Source organism: Leptidea sinapis, chromosome 15 (genome assembly GCF_905404315.1).
Source record: "Leptidea sinapis chromosome 15, ilLepSina1.1, whole genome shotgun sequence".
NCBI classification, from domain to species: domain Eukaryota; kingdom Metazoa; phylum Arthropoda; class Insecta; order Lepidoptera; family Pieridae; genus Leptidea; species Leptidea sinapis.
The window spans coordinates 12,533,463-12,551,711 of record NC_066279.1 but is presented as its reverse complement, the minus strand read 5'-3'; the positions used below and the strand labels follow the sequence as shown (position 1 = coordinate 12,551,711).

The window sequence follows — 18,249 nt, the reverse complement described above, 5'->3', positions numbered from 1 at the left end:
GCCTCAGTACGTGTCCAAAGAAGGTGAAAATGAGGTATTGCACTTTGGAAAATAAACTGTGATTTTTAGTTGCTGGAGCATCGAAAAGTTCGTACGAAATTTGGTCCACGATAAACGAAGCATCTTCCTCCAGCACCACACTTCTAGAGTCTATCTTCTTCTTTTCAACCTCTCACAATGTCCACTTTCAGTGATATACAAAAATATTAGTTCGCGTAAGCCTGGTCTTTATAAATATACTAGCTGTTCCCGCCCGCTTCGCTGGGTGAATTTAAAAAGGAAAAAAAAACGATGGAACGTTGGAATTCGAAAAATAAGTAGCCATAAACCATCTAGGATAAATTTTGCATCTAATGGTGGTTGTTTCATGTCGACACGATCAGTGTTTAAGGAGTGATTCAGCCTCAAACAAAGACCATTTTCATTATATGTTTAGACTTACTGCTTTCCGTTTTGTTTGACAATCGCTCCCAATATTGGTTCCGGTGCTCGGCCCTCTTCGTATCTTGTGATATCCAGTACGCTGGAAATAATAATAATTATATTAATGCGTGAAACGAAATCTTCTAATCCCTTTTTGCGTTCCGCACTGCTAAAATAATACAGGAATACCTTATACGGTTAAGGAGGTTAAAATCGACTTATATGTCTGGAGTGAAAACTTCTTTAGCGCCGTTGAGCACTTTTCTTGGGATGGGTATAAGATGCTAAACTCGCGTCAGGACACGTGACCTGATCGAAAATTCGTTAGACAGTCGTTGAAATTATCGATGAAAGTTGATTTTTCTGAGAGATAAGCTTTTTAATGTAAAATAATTGTAATAGTTCTGAAGTGTTAAAGTTTTTATGTAATATAAATTATCATTTTTATAAATTCTAGTACTTTTACGAGTATAGTGATAAATAAAGCAATTTGTGCGAAATTATTCCCTAACCATTCCAAAATATTCAAAATGGCACATCGTTAATGTTCAAATTTTCACATCTGCCGGCACTCCCAGAGTGCAACCCGTTATTTTTCTGACTGTTAATAAATTATAGAAAAACAATGCACAAACAAACGAAGACACAAACGCATATTATGTTGCGATGTAGTTTTAATATAATGTATTTGAAGCCCATTCTTTGATCTTTGTCGAAGTAGGAGGCTGCTTTACATCGGATGCCGGCTAGATTATGGGTACCACAAAGGCGCAGCAGTAATGTGTAAACATTACTGTGTTTCGGTCTGAAGGACGCCGTAGCTACTGAAATTACTCGGCAAATGAGACTTGACGACTTATGTCTCAAGGTGACGAGCGCAGTTGTAGTGCCACTCAGAATTTTTGGGTTTTTGAATAATCTTGAGCAGTGCATTGTAATGGGCAGAGCGTATCAATTACCATCAGCTGAACGTCCTGCTCGTTTATTATTTATTTCATAAAAAAAAATTGTGTTTTGCAACTTTTTTTACTGGATATCTAATTTTAAACCTTTTAGCTTGGCAATGGTATTTATGTGGAATAGAATACTATGACGTTATGCAGCATTATGTACGATGTGCACTCAAACCGCAGTAATTATTCACAATGTTACGTGACACCAGACAGCATACATGACGAGTCTATTGCATGTATTACAGGGATTACGTGAAATCTTCCAAATCCATTCCAATTATATTGCGATTGATTGGTTTCCATACAACCACGAAAGGCAGAAGCACTGTTCATAGATACAAAGTTAATGGTGAATTCCACTACTACTCTAAGGCTATATATAGCGTACGTAGACTTTGCTCAGTAGACTTCACTTACGTAAGACTTTGCTGAGTGTGATTAAAAGCACATCTGAATTTTGCATTGGGCTGTCTTAGATTATGCTCAGTATAATCTCAGCTGTCAAATGACTATAAACACCAAATCATATTTTATGCCAACCTTGAACTCAGTTAAGTTCTACGTAGACTTAGATCAGCTTTATAGCTCTCAGACCTAGCAGCCAACAGCAGCGACCCCCTCCTTCCCGTACTTCGCTACGCCCTTGGTACCCAAACGAAAATTTATTGAAGTCCTCAAGAAAATGATGTTAGCCAATGTAATATCAGAGAGTAAGGATGGATTTTCTTACGTAGTATTACGTTTCGACAAAAGTATTTGAACAAATGTTGCTAGTCTATTTAAATGTACACAAGTTGTTCTTAAGAGATAAAAAAATAGCATAGTCACAGGCCCAAGGGTGTCGTAAGAGCCGACTAAGGGCATTTACCAGTGAGAGGCTCTCTTGCAAAGGATGCCGGCTAGATTATGGGTACTACAACGGCGCCTTTTTCTGCCGTGAAGGAGTAATGTGTAATTATTACTGTATTTCGGTCTGAAGAGCGCCGTAGCTAGTTAAATTACTGGGCAAATGAGACTTAACATCTTATGTCTCACGGTGACGAGCGCAATTGTGGTGTTGCTCAGAAATTCTAGGTTTTTCAAGAATCCTGAACGTCGCTGCATTCTAATGGGCAGGGTGTATCAATTACCATCAGCGTCCTATTTGTCTCACCCCTTATTGTCATTAAAAAAAACATTGCGTTAGTTACTCGTACTATGTATGTTTGTACTTACTCTGGCTCGCTAAAGTCCAAAGGGAAAGGTTCCACAGCCCTTCTGGCAAGTGTGTGTTGTTTATTCGTCACCTCGCACCTCACTATCACCGTTTCCTTATCACGTGATGCATTTTCTATAACTATCTTGTGGTAGTAGGTCCGTTTCCCCTGAAAAGTCAAAATATACGCTATTTCAAAATCCTGCTTACATTTTAGAGTTGTGTATCCCTTTTAAAGAAATATAGGTCACTTTATTTTACTTTCGTCAAGACCCTGTTGAAAGTTTCTTATCCGAAGGTAAGATACGGAGACCTTAGTAGCAAGATTCCGTCCGTTATAGTTAGACAGCTCAAATAGTGTATTATGATTGCCGATGTGTAAATCAAGGTAAACAAATCAAATTTAAATATATTTAATTACCTTAGGGAGTGACAATGACGTAACATATAGCAACAACACTTGGAAAACGTTATGAAGCTACATCAGGTCGTAAAGGGGCCTTGACATGGGGAAAGAACTGATAAAACACTCCCAGTCCATCTTTTAAATCATATAACAACTAAGCCTATATAATATAACAATGCAAGTAAAAACAATGTGGTCGAGGACCAGTAACTCTTCACAGACAGTCAGAGAGAAAATAACTCGATCCATCCATCTTTAACCAATCGCAACTAGCCCACACGTCACAAGCGTGTTCGGTTTTCAAATTCATATGGACGTTAATCCGATGCTTACAGGCTACAGCCTATATAATATATGGGCTGTAGTGATCATGTAACATCAGGTGACCCAATTGTATCTTCGTTATGTATTCCTCATGACCAGATGATAACCAGCAATATATTAAACATGTACTGCCTTACAAATAAACTTGGTATAAAGTTATACCTGAGAATAAACCAACAATATGCAAAATTTTTGCAAATATTGCTTACGAATAATTAATTCGGACGTATAATGTTTCCCGTGTTTATTTGCAAGCTTTTGCAAGGGGAGTGTTCCGAAGAGCTGTTTAACCTGATTACTGCCGCTGAATTCCACCTTCGCACGACACGCCACAAGTTAGGAAATCATCTTCACCATCTGGATGTGTGCGTCTCCACAGTGTGGTTTTCAAGGAGCTTTGTTCCTCGTACTACAAAGCTGTGGAAAGAGCTTCCTTGTGCGGGACGATACGACATCAAAAAGAGCGCGTACACCTTCCTTAAACCCCGGCAACACCCCTGTGATTCCCCTGGTGTTGCAAGAGAATGTGAATCCCGCATCGTTCATAAATTTTGGTTAGAAATGTAATTTGTACAGTAAATAATATTTTACAGTCACATTACTTACCGTAATTTTATTGAGAATCCTCATCACAGCACACTTGGGATAGTTCTGTAGATCCAGCATGTATATATGTGTAGATCCTTCTTTTATTGGTTGACATGGTGAGTAATCTGGAAAACCCAAGGATAATCATGTAATGAAAAAAAATGTGTGTACACGCAAGAAGTTGTTGTTACATTTTTCGGGTTTTTCATGAATCCTGAGCGGCACTGGATTGTAATGGGTAGGGCGTATCAAAACTAAACGTCCTGCTCGTCTCGTCCCTTATTTTCATAAAAAAATAATATGAAACATCTTGGATATCGTCTGTCTCGGGTATTTATTTGGTTATGTATACATATACTACATGCAAAATACTGGTATTTGTAAACGTTTATATGTATTTATTTGATTTTCCTTAACGCCTTGCCTAATAAGTAACTAAACAGTATTAAAAAATATTACATCGAACACCGACTTCATATATGTAACAAGATTACTTAGGTAATAATAGTGAAATAAATATCTCTATTTATCAATCCATCGTACTGGAAACACCGTTCAAGAAATCTCTTTCCAGAATTTAGTTGAGACAGAAGTTCCTTGAAAATTGCACTGTAGAGGAACGCAGTTGATATCCGAGTTTGTGGTTTGACAAGCAAAGATTTCAGTAGCTTGAATCAGGTCAAACAGCTGTCCGGAACGCGACTTGTGATAAATGCGATAATAGACAGACAATGGATTGACTTCTATATGTAACGCGTAGTAATCGAGCCATGCACTGGATTCTTGACAATTCGAGCAGTTCTGCATTGTACGCGGTTAAACTGATCAGGTCGATACTGGGGTGCACCAGATCAAAGATATTTTTTTATTTTATTTTATTTATTGGGGTTAACAAACATTGAAACATTTGATTTTACTTACTAAAGTACATTATAAGGTAATACTAAATGTGCCAACAGCACCGTTAACCACAGATTAATAATAACAATTGCGAATGATAAACATTTACAAGGTTAAAATTTAAAAGATACAAAAAAAAAGAGTGAAAAAAGTGCAATAAACTAAAACTTTTGAACAATATAAAAGGTATTAGTTGATTTCAATGCTTGTACTATTTGGCTTTTAACAAAATGTCAATATGATTAAAATTTACATTATAAGCTTCACTAATTCGATATTAAAAAACAATATTGTAATAAAGAATGTATTAAATACAACCACTGAAAATATAATTATACCGCATGATTTAAATAAAGATTATTTGAATATAATTATATTATTTTTATACAATTAGAAAGAAAATATTTTGTAATTAATTTAATTCTCGTTGTGGTTTAGTAGACATATTATATGAGTAATAGTATATAGAGGCTTGGTAGCTGAAGTATGATACAAATGGTCTAGTTGACCAGCTAACGTCAGGGTGTCGAATTTGAGTGATGGTGTGAGCGCGCGCATCGTAAAATCAACACTGATAATTTTTCCTTAATGCGCCAAAAGAAGTACAACTTCAATAAGGATGTGGACAACACCGTATAGTTTTTTTTTATGTAAAAGAAGGACAAAAGAGCGTACGGGTCACCTGGTGTTAAGTGATCACCGCCGCCCACATTCTCTTACAACACCAGAGGAAACACAGGAGCGTTGCCGGCCTTAAAGGAAGGTGTACACGCTTTATTACTATAGTATATTGCACTTAAATCGTAAGAACAGATACGTAAAATGTAGATTTTACCATCAGGGATGTAACATTTTATTTTAAATAGTATTTTCGTCGATTAACGCGAGTGTTACATCTTATATATATATAAATATCTCGTGTCGCAGTGTTTGTTACCAAACTCCTCCTAAACGGCTAAACTGATTTGTTTGAAAATAAGAGTGTATATTGGGTAGGTCTGAGAATCGGACAACATCTATTTTTCATCCCCCTAAATGCTAAGGGTGGTCCACGCCAAATTTATTTTTTATTTTTTTGATATTTTTTTTAAATTTGTTTGTTTATGAGTCAGCATTAAAAAATACCTACAACTTCAACTTTTCACCCATCTACGATCAACAGTTACTTTTGTATCGCGATTTTAATATCAGTAATACAACGTTTGCTGGGTCAGCTAGTCTTATATATAAAATTCTCGTGTCGCGGTGTTTGTTACCAAACTCCTCCTAAACGGCTAAACTGATTTTATTTTAAATAAGAGTGTATATTGGGTAGGTCTGAGAATCAGACAACATCTATTTTTCATCCCCCTAAATGAGAAGGGAAGATTTTTTTTGTTTTTTTATTTTAATATGATTCAGCATTAAAAATTCATACAACCTCAAATTTTCACCGGTTGACTTGACTGTGAGTTGCAAGATGGCAATTGAATATAATGCTCGTATTGTAGTAGGATAAATTTTATGTATGATATATTTGAGAGGTCTCGGACTCGGTTGTCATCTATTTTTCATACCCCAAAAATTTTAATTATTTTATTTTCAGCCGTATTAAATTCAATATTAATGTCAGCTTGTATTTAAATAAAATACCTTTTAAAGAACAAAAATGCATGTATTATACCTGTATTTTTTACATAAGCTAGCTTTTTGGGGGACTGAAATGAGCTCTGCGAAGGTCACGAATAAATTATAAGAAATGTAAATTTTACGTAAGGAAAAAGATGGTTACAATTACCTACACGCAATTCAATAAGTTAAAACTCATCAACATATTAATTAACTGAATAAGTCATTAAATTTAACTTGATCTCTTATCAGAAATCTAAGCGTTAAATCATCAAGCATTTAGATAAAAGTTATTTAAATAAAAAGGAGTAATAATTTAAATTCGATGAGAATAAAAAAAAATTGTTAACTTAACCGGTCATTTCAACTTTTTTTTTTTTAGTTTTGTTTGACAGCTGTGCCGCCAGATATTTTTAACATGCCGCGTGAAATAAAAGACATTAAAGACTTCCTTCTGAAAGCCCGAAGGAAAGACGCAAAATCTGTAAAGATAAAGAAGAACGCAGAGAATGTCAAGTTCAAGGTGAGATGCTCTCGTTTCCTGTACACACTGGTCATCAGAGACAAGGAGAAGGCAGAGAAGCTTAAGCAAAGTTTACCTCCAGGTCTACAAGTCAAGGAGTTTAAGTGATATGTTAGGTATAAAAACTCTGTACTAATGTTCCGAAAAGTTTGCTATTTGTATACATACTTTTTGCTCTTAATAGTGATTTTATTTATTATAACACTAGAAACAAGGGATTGCTTGTAACTCATTCTAGTAGGCTTCATAAGATACATAATAGCTTTAAGGACAAATGTATACACTTTTATAATAAACTTCCAGCAACTGTTCAGGCATTATCGATAAATAAATTTAAATTTTTTATAAAAAAATACTCCACAGCTGAATATCTAAATGATCGGACAGCCTGGGACTAACTAGATTATGATTTTTTATAGCGATAGAAATTACTGTACAATATTGTATATTTTTATTGAAAAGAGCGCAAAAAAAGAATGCTGGGAGAGTTTCTTGCGCCGCTTCTTCTCTCTCAGAGCGAAGTTTGTTTCTGAAGCGGTAGTAGTATCTAGTATATTAGAAATGACACCAAAAAGAATTCTTAAGGAATCAATTTTGAGAAAATAAATGCCTTTTATGCCTTTTAGTATTAGAGATCGCTACGTTACTTGCAATTATGTATAAACAGGTCATATCGTAGCCAAATACATTCAAACCGGTTTAACTCTAGTAAGTATAATAAATAAATGCATTATGCGAGCAATTTATTCGCGATTATATAAAAATAACTTTAATTACAATAAATAAATAATAAAAATACAAAGCAGAGTTTCTGGTAACAGGATAATCCTGCCATCACAAGTAGCGCCCGTTCACGAGCGTGACGCATGTACCAGCCATCGCCTGCCTCGATCATATTTTAGGGAAGGGAAGGACCCGCCCAACGTCCCTGCCACAAGCAGTTATAGCAGCATATTTAAGCGAGGATGATGAAGCCTGGCAAATCACTCAGGCGCGCTTTTAAAAAAAAGGCAAACCACCAGCAGAATAAATATGTAATAGTAATAAAATAATAATATCTTATGTAGCAAGAAATTATTTTTATGTTTCCCTATCCAAAATCATATATTATTTTACCCTATTTATCAATCAGAGCCAAATTAACCCGACTCTATACGAAGATATCTCCTAAAGGCCCTAAAACAGCCTAAAATCAACAAGGCGCCTGGTGATGATGGAATTACAGCCGAGCTTCTGAGAGCTGGTGGTACTCCTATGCTTAAGATCAATTCTGTCATTCTCGAGGGCAAAACGCCGTATGCATGCACGGAGGTATAGTGGTTTTTGAAGAATATTCAAAAAGGGCGATAAAACGCTTTGAAGACCTTAGACCCATATCAATTTTAAGCTGTTTTCTAGGGTTTCCACGACTCGTCTCGTACGCAGGTTCGACGACTTCCAGCTTCCTGTGCAAGCCAGGTTCCGATCAACGGCGAATACATCACTCACCTTCGATTCGCAGACAATATCGCAATCATGGCAAACTAAATATCGATGGCCTCAATACAGCTTCCCTAGGAGTAGGTCTCAAAATGAACATGGACATGACGAAGACCATGTCTAATGCCCATGTCGCACCTACACCCATAGCAGTTGGGAACTGTACTCTCGAAATTAGTGACGAGTAAGACTACTTTAGACAAATAATCCAGTTAGGCAGGTCCAATTTCGGGATAGAGGTCACTCGTCGAATCCAACACGGATGGGCAGCGTTCGGAAAGTTCCGTAAAATCTTCTTGTCCTAAATACCGCAGTGTCTGAAGACGAAGGTTTTTATCCAGTGCGTGTTGCCAGTGACGACATACGGAAGGCAGACGTGGTCGCTTCCGATGGGCCTTATGAGGAAGGTCATTGTCGCTCAGAAGGCAAGGAGAGGGCTATGCTCGGAGCTTCCCTGCGACATAGCCTCCTCCTTAGCCCAGCTAGTTGCGAAACCGAAGTGGCAGTGTGTAAGGCACATAGCTCGACGGACAGATGGCCAAGACGTAGAGTTGTTAGGCCTCCCACAAGATGGACCGATGAACTGAAAATTGCCGGAGTAGGTTGGATGAGGGAAATGCAGGACCGATCGTCATGGTGATCTTTGGGGGAGGCCTTTGTCCAGCAGTGGACGTCTTCCGGATGAAATGGATTTATCAATGTATCCATGTGACTCCATATTAATGAACTTCACTTCACTATCTTATGTTTAAATATAAACTTTCACCTCTGTATAAGCACGTGTGAAAGTTAATTGTATGGAAGTATACATATGTATCTTATCTACATCACATATGAGATAAGAAGAAAACGCTAGTGGAAAGCGAATCTATTGTTACTGCAACCTATTTTTATTGAAAAGTCGTAAACAGCCAGCCACGTATGTTATTAGCGCCTTAGTATTTTGAATATTAAACTAACTAACAAACTAACCCACACATTGACAAATCTTAATTGGTCACGTGCTATCGAGCTTTTAGGTACTACTAATATACTCTAATTATTTATCAACCATTTTACATTATCTCGTAAATCTAATATTTATTTTACGACGATAAGGAACAAGACAGGATTCTTGGCACTAACAAATTACGGCACTAACCTAAATTGTAGTGCCACTCAGAATGTTTGGGTTTTTCAAGAATCCTGAGCGGCACTGCAATGGGCAGGGCGTATGAATTACCATCAGCTGAACGTCCTACTCGTCTCAACCTTTATTGTCATAAAAAAGGTACAAATATATAAGAAACGAGCGACCGTCCCCGAATAATTAATGGATGAAAATAATAAGTATTGTAATTCAATTTTTTTAAACAAATATTACTGAGCGTTTGAAACTTTTTTTTGGAAAAATGTTGAATTTTAATAAAAAAATTTCTTTTTTCTGAGTTAATCTCAAGTCGCGCCTAAAGTAGTTTTACTTCAAAGAGAAGCCCACAAAGTTTTTCAAGTCTTTTCAAAAGGTTGGTAGATTTTTATAGAATTTGAAGGATTATAAAATCCTTTTTGGAATGAAAAATATTTGAGATTGAGTTTGTGATGATGGTTACCTTTAAGTTGGTCTAGATAAGATATATTCCTGTCTCCATCCATAGGAATGGTGACTTTCATGTATTCGGGCGTGCATTCTATCAGCGCTGACGAACCTGTGAACAAAAGAAAAGGGATTATTTTAAGTTAAAACGTTGTATAAACGACGCGGGATTGGAACTCGCGTCTGTGCATATTATTACGCCCCCATAGCATTAACCGCCAAGTTAATCCTCCGAATGACATAAATAAAATAAGACTCGACAATAATACGCTAGTAGAAAATCTAGAATTAAATTAAATACTTAAAAACGTACGACCTAAGCTATTTTAGGCAACGCATGAAAACCGGCCGTTTTTATTACATAAGTGTGCGTGACAAGCTACGTCTACCAATCGCGATTTGTATGTCACTTTGTGTTAGTGTGCGTGCATTATAACACCTTAGCAGCAAGAGGCTCTATCACCGCTCTTCGACAACACTTCCCTTACAGCCTCGCCTAGTATCGGAATACTAGGTCTCGAAATCTCGAGCGATTGCAAATTCCGCGGCCATCTAGAGGGCAAAGCCAAATTGGCTTCGAAGAAGCTGGGCGTCACGGCAATATTTCAAGCCGCACCACATTCTAGCGCTTTACAAAGTGCAGGTCCGGCCGCACAAGGAGTTTTGATGTAATCTCTGGTCTGGCGCACCCCAGTATCAGCTCGACCCATTTGACCGCGTGCAACGCAAAGCAGCTCGAATTTTCGGGGACCCAGTGCTCTGTGAACGGCTGGATTACTTGGCGTTGCGCAGAGACTTCGCTTCATTGTGTGTCCTTTACCGCATTTATAACGGGGAGTGGTCCGAAGAGCTGTTTCACCTGATTCCTGCCGCCGAATTCCACCTTCGCACGACATGCACAAGTTAGAATATCACCCCCCCATCTGGATGTGTGGCGGTCCTCCACAGTGCGGTTTTCAAGGAGCTTTCTCCACGTACTACAAAGCTGTGGAATGAACTTCCTTGTGCGGTGTTTCCGGGACGATACGACATGGGTACCATCAAAAAAAAGCTCGTACACCTTCCTTAAAGGCTAGCAACGTTCTTGTGATTCCTCTGGTTTTGTAATGTTGGTGGCGGTGATCACTTAACACTAGGTGACCCGTACGGTTATTTGTCCTCCTTTTCCATAAAAAAATCTAAATCTAAAAATTATCTAAGGTCATTGTTTGTGATAGCGTTGTTCTTTTCCATAAGATATGGCGAAGAAAGCCAGTCTATGCGTAATGCTCGTAAACGTGTTGCATCACCTTGTAGAGATTGTACAATTTTTTTTAATTTTGTATGTTTGATAATAAAGCCGTTATTATTAATCTCTAAATGGTTGCTTACAAATGCATCTTTTTTATTATAGTCTATGACCAACTCAAGATATATTTTGTAACTCAAACAAGTTTATATTTTGTCTCAATGTGACCTCTACTTGATTACGTCATATGTGTTTTTGAATGAACTTAAACGTCTATTCTCCTAAAGATGTTTACTGCACTTATGTGCATTCAGATGCGTTCAGAAACTCTGGGTGTGGTTAATATTATTATTAATCAAATGGTTTTTGTTTGATTCAAAAAGTTTGCAGAAATCTTATAACTAATTATGGACATTAAGGTATATAAAAAAATATCTGTGAGTAATACACTTATCTATTTTAGGAACATAATAATAATAATAATAATATCTTTTATTTCAGGCCATAGCCCATATTATAATAATAATAAAATAACATTATATCATAATATCATAATATCGTAACATCGGTAAGTAATCGGTAAAATTTTGGAACGAAGTTTCTTATGGGACGATGCACAGGGGTACCCTAACCGGGAAACAACGTCCGGAACGAAAGATTATTATTATTTATATATAAATAATTGACAAGTAACAAGTATTTAACAATATCAAGACGCTAAATTTCTTTGACTATTACGTTGCGCGCGCACAACGTCATCTAAAAATAAAAGTTTTTAGAAATTTTCTGAGGTTTGCGAAATTTATTATTTTTTTTTGGTTTCTTTGTCCATTATTAGGACAGGTACTTTTTATTTAAGACAGTGGAATTCACTAGTAGTAGTAGTAGTCCCCATTTTTTTTTAGTAAATCTGTAAAATTAATATTTTTATAATAAGAAACTTCGTTCCCATCCGGTGTCCCACGACACCACACGGTTTTTTTCATACAAATAAAAAAACAATAGCTTTGAATAAATAATAGGTAAGTCATAACTTGACCTTTAAAAGAAAATAAAATATATTATTATGGTTACTTTATTTATCACCTCAACCACAGTTTGAATCAAGGATTAGAAACTGAAAAATCTTCGAACCAGGAAACGTCTACATCTTTGTATTACTTATTCAATTTTAAATAGTCATATTATATTAATTACATAATTCTTAAATATGTAATTCTTAATTGTGTATAAATGATGTAAATTGGTGGGGTCTGGCATGGTCCTTTGCGTCTGAACTCTGTTTTGACTTTTGACACTTAACAGCGACTTAGCACAGATATTAATATTTAGTTTTTAAGGTTTGCACATAATTCATTCACACTAACATCGTAAAAAAATCAAAACATTAGTCTATGGTTACGATAAACGATAAAGAATTCGAACGTTTGTTAGAGTAGGGTATTTGCGATATATTCGGAGTATTATCGTATCGTTCCGAAAGTATCGTTGTCGATTTTGCGAGTAGATCTCCAGAACACTATGATACAAATTGTTCCACCATTAAAAATATTTTACGGGTTTTGGTAATTTAACTTGGTACGATTAAACCGTACAAAATATAAATTAACTTTTATACTGACATCGATGCGCAGCGTAACACATATATCGCTATAAAACCTCGTAAATTTTTTTCTTTAGAAAATTTATACGTCCAGATAGTCTCTTGCTGTTAGACAACCGATAAAAACAGGCCAGGAATGTTAGTTAAGTGTGCGTAAAAATCTACGTCTTACACTCGCGATTTATATGATAAATATGATAAAATAGTTGAAACTCTTTGAAATCCGGAACGAACTAGTTATGTCCACTAAACATCAAGTTGCACACTGAGCGTATGTCACGAACGCGCCATTGTTTTGCAAGTGTACGTCAACGCGCATTTGAAATTTATAGCAACATGACGTCAGAGATATTACCGTCGGTTCTATTTTCAACCGACTTCATAAAACGATGAGGTTCTCATTTGTTGGTATGATTTTTACCTCAGAACTTTCGACTGGGTGATATTTTATCATATTTTTTTTTCCCGCCGAATTTCACCTTCGCACGACACGCCACAAGTTACGATATCATCCCCACCATCTGGATGTGTAGCGGTCCTCCACAGTGCGGTTTTCAAGGAGCTTTCTTCTTCGTACTACGAAGCTGTGGAATGAGCTTCCTTGTGCGGTGTTTCCGGGACGATACGACATGGGTACCTTCAAGAAAAGCGCGTACACCTTCCTTAAAGGACGGCAACGCTCTAGTTATTCCTCTGGTGTTGCAAGAGAGTGTGGGCGGCGGTGATCACTTAACACCAGGTGACCCGTATGCTCGTTTGTCCTCCTATTCCATAAAAAAACATTATTAGATTTATTTTGATAATTCTTTTTTATTTGAAAGCTTGTGCTTCCCGTGTAGTCCCATATTTATTGGTATTTTTAGAGTCGTCAGCCAAGCTTGGTTTGTAACTACATACATAGTTATAGGTGAGAACTGAGATGTGCTTGAGTCGCACGCGCGACGTGAGGAGGCGAGAAGCGAGCGAGGGGCCGCGGCGGAAGGACACCGATTCCAAAAATAGCAATAATCGTAACTAGAATTAGATTAATTAATTAAATTGGTTAAAAATACGCAATTATTTTTATACTTCTCAGTGCATATTATATCTACTGTTTGGGAAGAGTGCTTTTGAAGTCGTTTTTTTTTGGAATTTTTTATTCATTTATAGAAAATGGAAAGCAATCCCATTAAAACATACTATTCCCTTACAATTGTGACGTATCTCAGTTTCCACTAAACGATTCTGACCTCAACGAAGAAGCTTCAGTACTATTTGCTTGTCGTTTCACTGACGGGCAATTTGTTTAGAATTCGTCATAGTGTTGGAACCGATGTTGATACTTTTGATTTGTAAATAAATTTTCGTTATATTAAAATCTATTGGCTTTACAATTAATAAACTCGGTATGAAGTTATACCTGAGAATAAACCAAGGATATGAAAAATGCTTACAAACAGACATTTTGCTTATGATTGGTTTATTCGGACGTATAACGTTTCTCGCGTTTATTTGCAAGGCTACTTGATATTCGGAAGTATTATCATTGTTTTGACAGTGTAGTTAGCGATTAACGGCCGTTTCCAAAATACTATCTACAGATAGAGATAAATTACTACCTTCTACTGTCAGTAATTAGCTGTCAATAATCTGAAGCTGTCCCAATATACCCAATAAGTCATTATTATCGCCAGTTCACTGTTGCAATTTCCATACAAACTCCTATCCCTGGTAAGCCATGATACGACATGCGTACCTTCAAAAAAAGCGCGTACACCTTCCTTTAATTTATTCACACCGGCCGGCAATGCTCCTGTGATTCCTCTAGTGTTGCAAGAGATTGTGGGCGGTGGTGATTACTTAACAACAGGTGACCCGTACGCTCGTTTGTCCTCCTATTCCATAAAAACAAAGCTATACGCTATAGCTATAAGCTATTTTCGGAAGCTAAAAATGACTTAGTTTTGTTGACCGTGTGTGAAGAAGCGTTGTCATGATGTAGGAGAACGCGGCTTTTTGGTTGTCTTTCGCGAACTTTTTTTAAAACCCTGGGTAAACAACTGGTAGAATATCACTCGGCATTAACACTCTTTTTGTTGTGCATTGATTGTGCAGATGGGACCCGTAGCTGAGAATAAAAATGCGATAATTTTTTTACCAATGTTTCTCGCCTCCCTTAATTTTTTTTTGGCCTGTTCTCATTTTCAAACACCCATTCACAAGATTGCTGTTTTTTTCGGTTTCAAAACACTAAATCCACGTTTCGACTCCTGTGACAATGTCATAAACAGCATTAGAATGTCCGTGGTTGTTCTTCATTAGCAACTGTGAGTACCATTCCAAGCGGGCACGCTCCTTCTCCGCTGTCAGTTCATGAGGGTTCAATGACAACAAAGTTTCCGAACTTTCAATTCTTCGTGTAGAAATTTCTGAATTAGGCTCATACCAATCCTCAATAGTCGTCGAATTGTCTCATAGGTAATCCGTGGGTTTTCTCCAATTAGCCGCTTAACAGTAGCCATATTATTTTCGTTGACGGCAGGTGAAGGCCGCCCTTTACGAAATTCGTCATGTACAAATACCCGACTTCTCTCAAATTCAGCAAACCATCGCCTGCCGGTGCTCAAGCAAGGTGCTTCTCTCCCAAAAGCATTTTGAAGGCGAGCACAGTCTTTCGGACAGAGACAACTTTTAAAATCATAAAAAATTACCGGTCGAAAATCTTTTCGACTTAATTCCATTTTCGTTCATTTGATGTGTGATAAAAAACAATTGACAAATGATTTCCCGCCAAATGTTTTTTTTTATTACTAAGAAGGTTGTAACGTTTCAAAAAATATGACATTCGAAATTCAAGTAGTTCCGATTAGCTAGACGTGCAATACTTTAGTGTTCCCCATGTGTATTGTTGGAAAGGTCTCGATAAGAAAAAAAAACATCGTTGAGTTTGGATTGCAAGGTGGCAGGTATCAGAAGTTATTCAGGTTCAAAAACTTCCCACAGAGATACATTGAAATGAAGTTTATCCACAAGAACGTGCCAACTTTTTCTGAGTTTTAACTACCATTCCATATGCTTAACCAGGCATGCATGCACGGGCGGGAAACACGCGAGGGTCAAAGGCCTCCCCCAAAGATCGACATGACGATCGGTCGGCGATCTTGACCAGATCATTGGTCCATCTCTCGGTAACAACACTGCGTATTTCAGTACGTGGTTGCTATTCGAGGACTTTACTGCCCCAACATTTGTGCGTTACCATTGATATCTTTTCACGTCAGCTGTTGAGGTCAATGCTAGAGTAACAAGACATCCGCATAGATTTGTTTTGAAACATTGTCCTAAAACAACACTTTTTCTTAAAAATAGCCATAACATGTGTATAAAATTATAAAACAAATTGCGTGAGGACTTGACAATAATGTCAAAGAAAATGTTTATGCCAAGACTCTTCAAATGGTTGCTTGAAAATAATTTTTATAGTATTAATGAATATTTATATAAACCACATGTCAAAAAACAACACACCCCTTGAATTCAAACAGAACTAATACAGTTCTGTTTGAATTGGTATAAACTTGGTATACAAATCAAGAAAATCAAGAACACAATTCACATAGACAAACTAGGCAGAAGAATTAACATGACCTGGAAAAATATTGGAGTGAAAAAATCTACGCTTTCAATAATATGAATATTTAATTAAATTTTAAGTTTTTGCATGCTTTTAATTTAAGCTGGATAGTGGCAACATTGTAATATTTAAGATCTGGACATACCCTAATCCAAGGCAAAATAAATAATTTCATTTCATTTCAACGATTATCTGTCCGTCGAGTTATGTGCCCTGCCCACTGCCACTTCAGTTTCCCAACCAACTGGTCTTTGCTGGTGACTTTGGTTCTCCTAGGGATCTCCTCATTTCTGATTCGATCTCGCAGGCAAACTCCGAGCTTCCTCACAAAACCACTATGCAACTTGACTACGAGATACTATATTATGTTTTTTTCTACCAGATCATGCAGCATAAAAGTGATGTAGATAATAAAAACCAAGTAACGATATACTGAGTATGATAAAATGTAAATTTAAATAGAATAATAAATGTTAAAGTCTAACCACAGAGTCTTAATACTTGACCAACGCAGAACAAACGCGATGATAAGAGTTGCACACGATCAAAATTATCTGATCGTGCCGCTCTGTGAACACACAAAGGATGTGGATTGTAAGGCTTTCTTTCCATTCTATGATGTTTTGTGGTCATTTTAATTGTAAGCTATCAAGAGATAAGTGTATATAAGATACTTTCTCGGAATGTGTGGATAGCGTTTTAGCGAAATTAAATTACAAAGCAGACAAATTATTGTTTTTATTTATAAGAAACTAGATGACCCGACAGACGTTGTTCTATATATAATAAATAAAATACTGTTTTTTATGAATTTGTCAATAATATTTCATAACATCAAGAATTATTTCGTAAAATATGCTCACTGTTGTTATAATGAAATTGTTTCACAGCAGAACTGTCAAATCGTACGTCAATAAATTCTCTCATAGAAAATATGTCCATACAAAACAAATATCGGGAGACGGGGAACACATCAAAGGAAAAACAAAATTGTTGTTTTTATTTAATTCCGACACTTTCATATTTATTCCTTTTAACTTTTCCCTGGACTTCCACAAATAATTCAAGGCCAAAATTAGCCAAATCGGACCAGCCGTTGTCGAGTTTTAGCGAGACTAACGAACAGCAATTCATTTATATATATATATATATATATATATATATATATATATATATATATATATATAGATTATTACTTTTATGGAATTGAAAATGGAATGGAATTGAATTTTTTTTTACTTACATGGAAAATTTTGTTAATATTTATAATGAATGAGTTAGTCAACGATCAAGTCATCTCCGATCGGCTTGATTCTTTCGTATTGGGAAGATATTTGGGTATTATCTGCATCTTCTACTGCATTTATCACGGGGAGCGCACACAAGACTAAATGTTAGGGTTATTAACAAACCGTGCGAGAGAGAAGAAGCTATTTAACGGATAAACATCAAGATAGAAAAGGAAAGCGAATCTATTGTTACTGTAATCGATTTTGATTGACAAGTCGTAAACAGTCAGCCACGCTTGTCAAATTTGTTCACCCAAATTAGATCTGTTTCTATTCTAGTATGTTCTAGTTTATTTAAGCATGATTTTTTTTAACTATTATTAATTATTTTTGCGTTACCAACCTCAGACTATTAAATAATAAGTTTTATTATACGATATTACATTGAAACCATAAATATTTGTATTTGAATAGTTTAATGTATTTTTTTGTGTGTCTAAATAAATAAATAAATAGATACTTAAATACGAAGCCAATAAAAGCTTGATATAAAGGTTACAAACTCGCATTGTTGTGACCTTTCACACAGACCGCGGCGGTCGTC

At 36.3% G+C, this 18,249-nt stretch overlaps 2 protein-coding genes across 2 annotated transcripts in view; one reads left to right on the top strand and one right to left on the bottom strand.

Annotated features, from left to right (window-relative positions):
- The window catches only part of LOC126968334 (uncharacterized), a 70,326-nt gene that overhangs the window by 9,027 nt on the left and 43,050 nt on the right, over positions 1 to 18,249 (bottom strand). The window contains exons 3-6 of the mRNA XM_050813303.1: positions 9,989 to 10,084; positions 3,908 to 4,014; positions 2,592 to 2,740; positions 443 to 523 (exon numbers count right to left, since the gene is read on the bottom strand). Of these exons, the coding sequence (XP_050669260.1) occupies positions 443 to 523; positions 2,592 to 2,740; positions 3,908 to 4,014; positions 9,989 to 10,084 (433 nt within the window). The remainder of the gene's footprint in view (positions 1 to 442; positions 524 to 2,591; positions 2,741 to 3,907; positions 4,015 to 9,988; positions 10,085 to 18,249) is intronic.
- Positions 6,771 to 7,043, top strand: LOC126968358 (60S ribosomal protein L38-like). The gene has a single exon (XM_050813348.1). It carries the CDS (start codon positions 6,816 to 6,818, stop codon positions 7,026 to 7,028), a length of 213 nt encoding a protein of 70 aa, XP_050669305.1. The 5' UTR covers positions 6,771 to 6,815; the 3' UTR covers positions 7,029 to 7,043.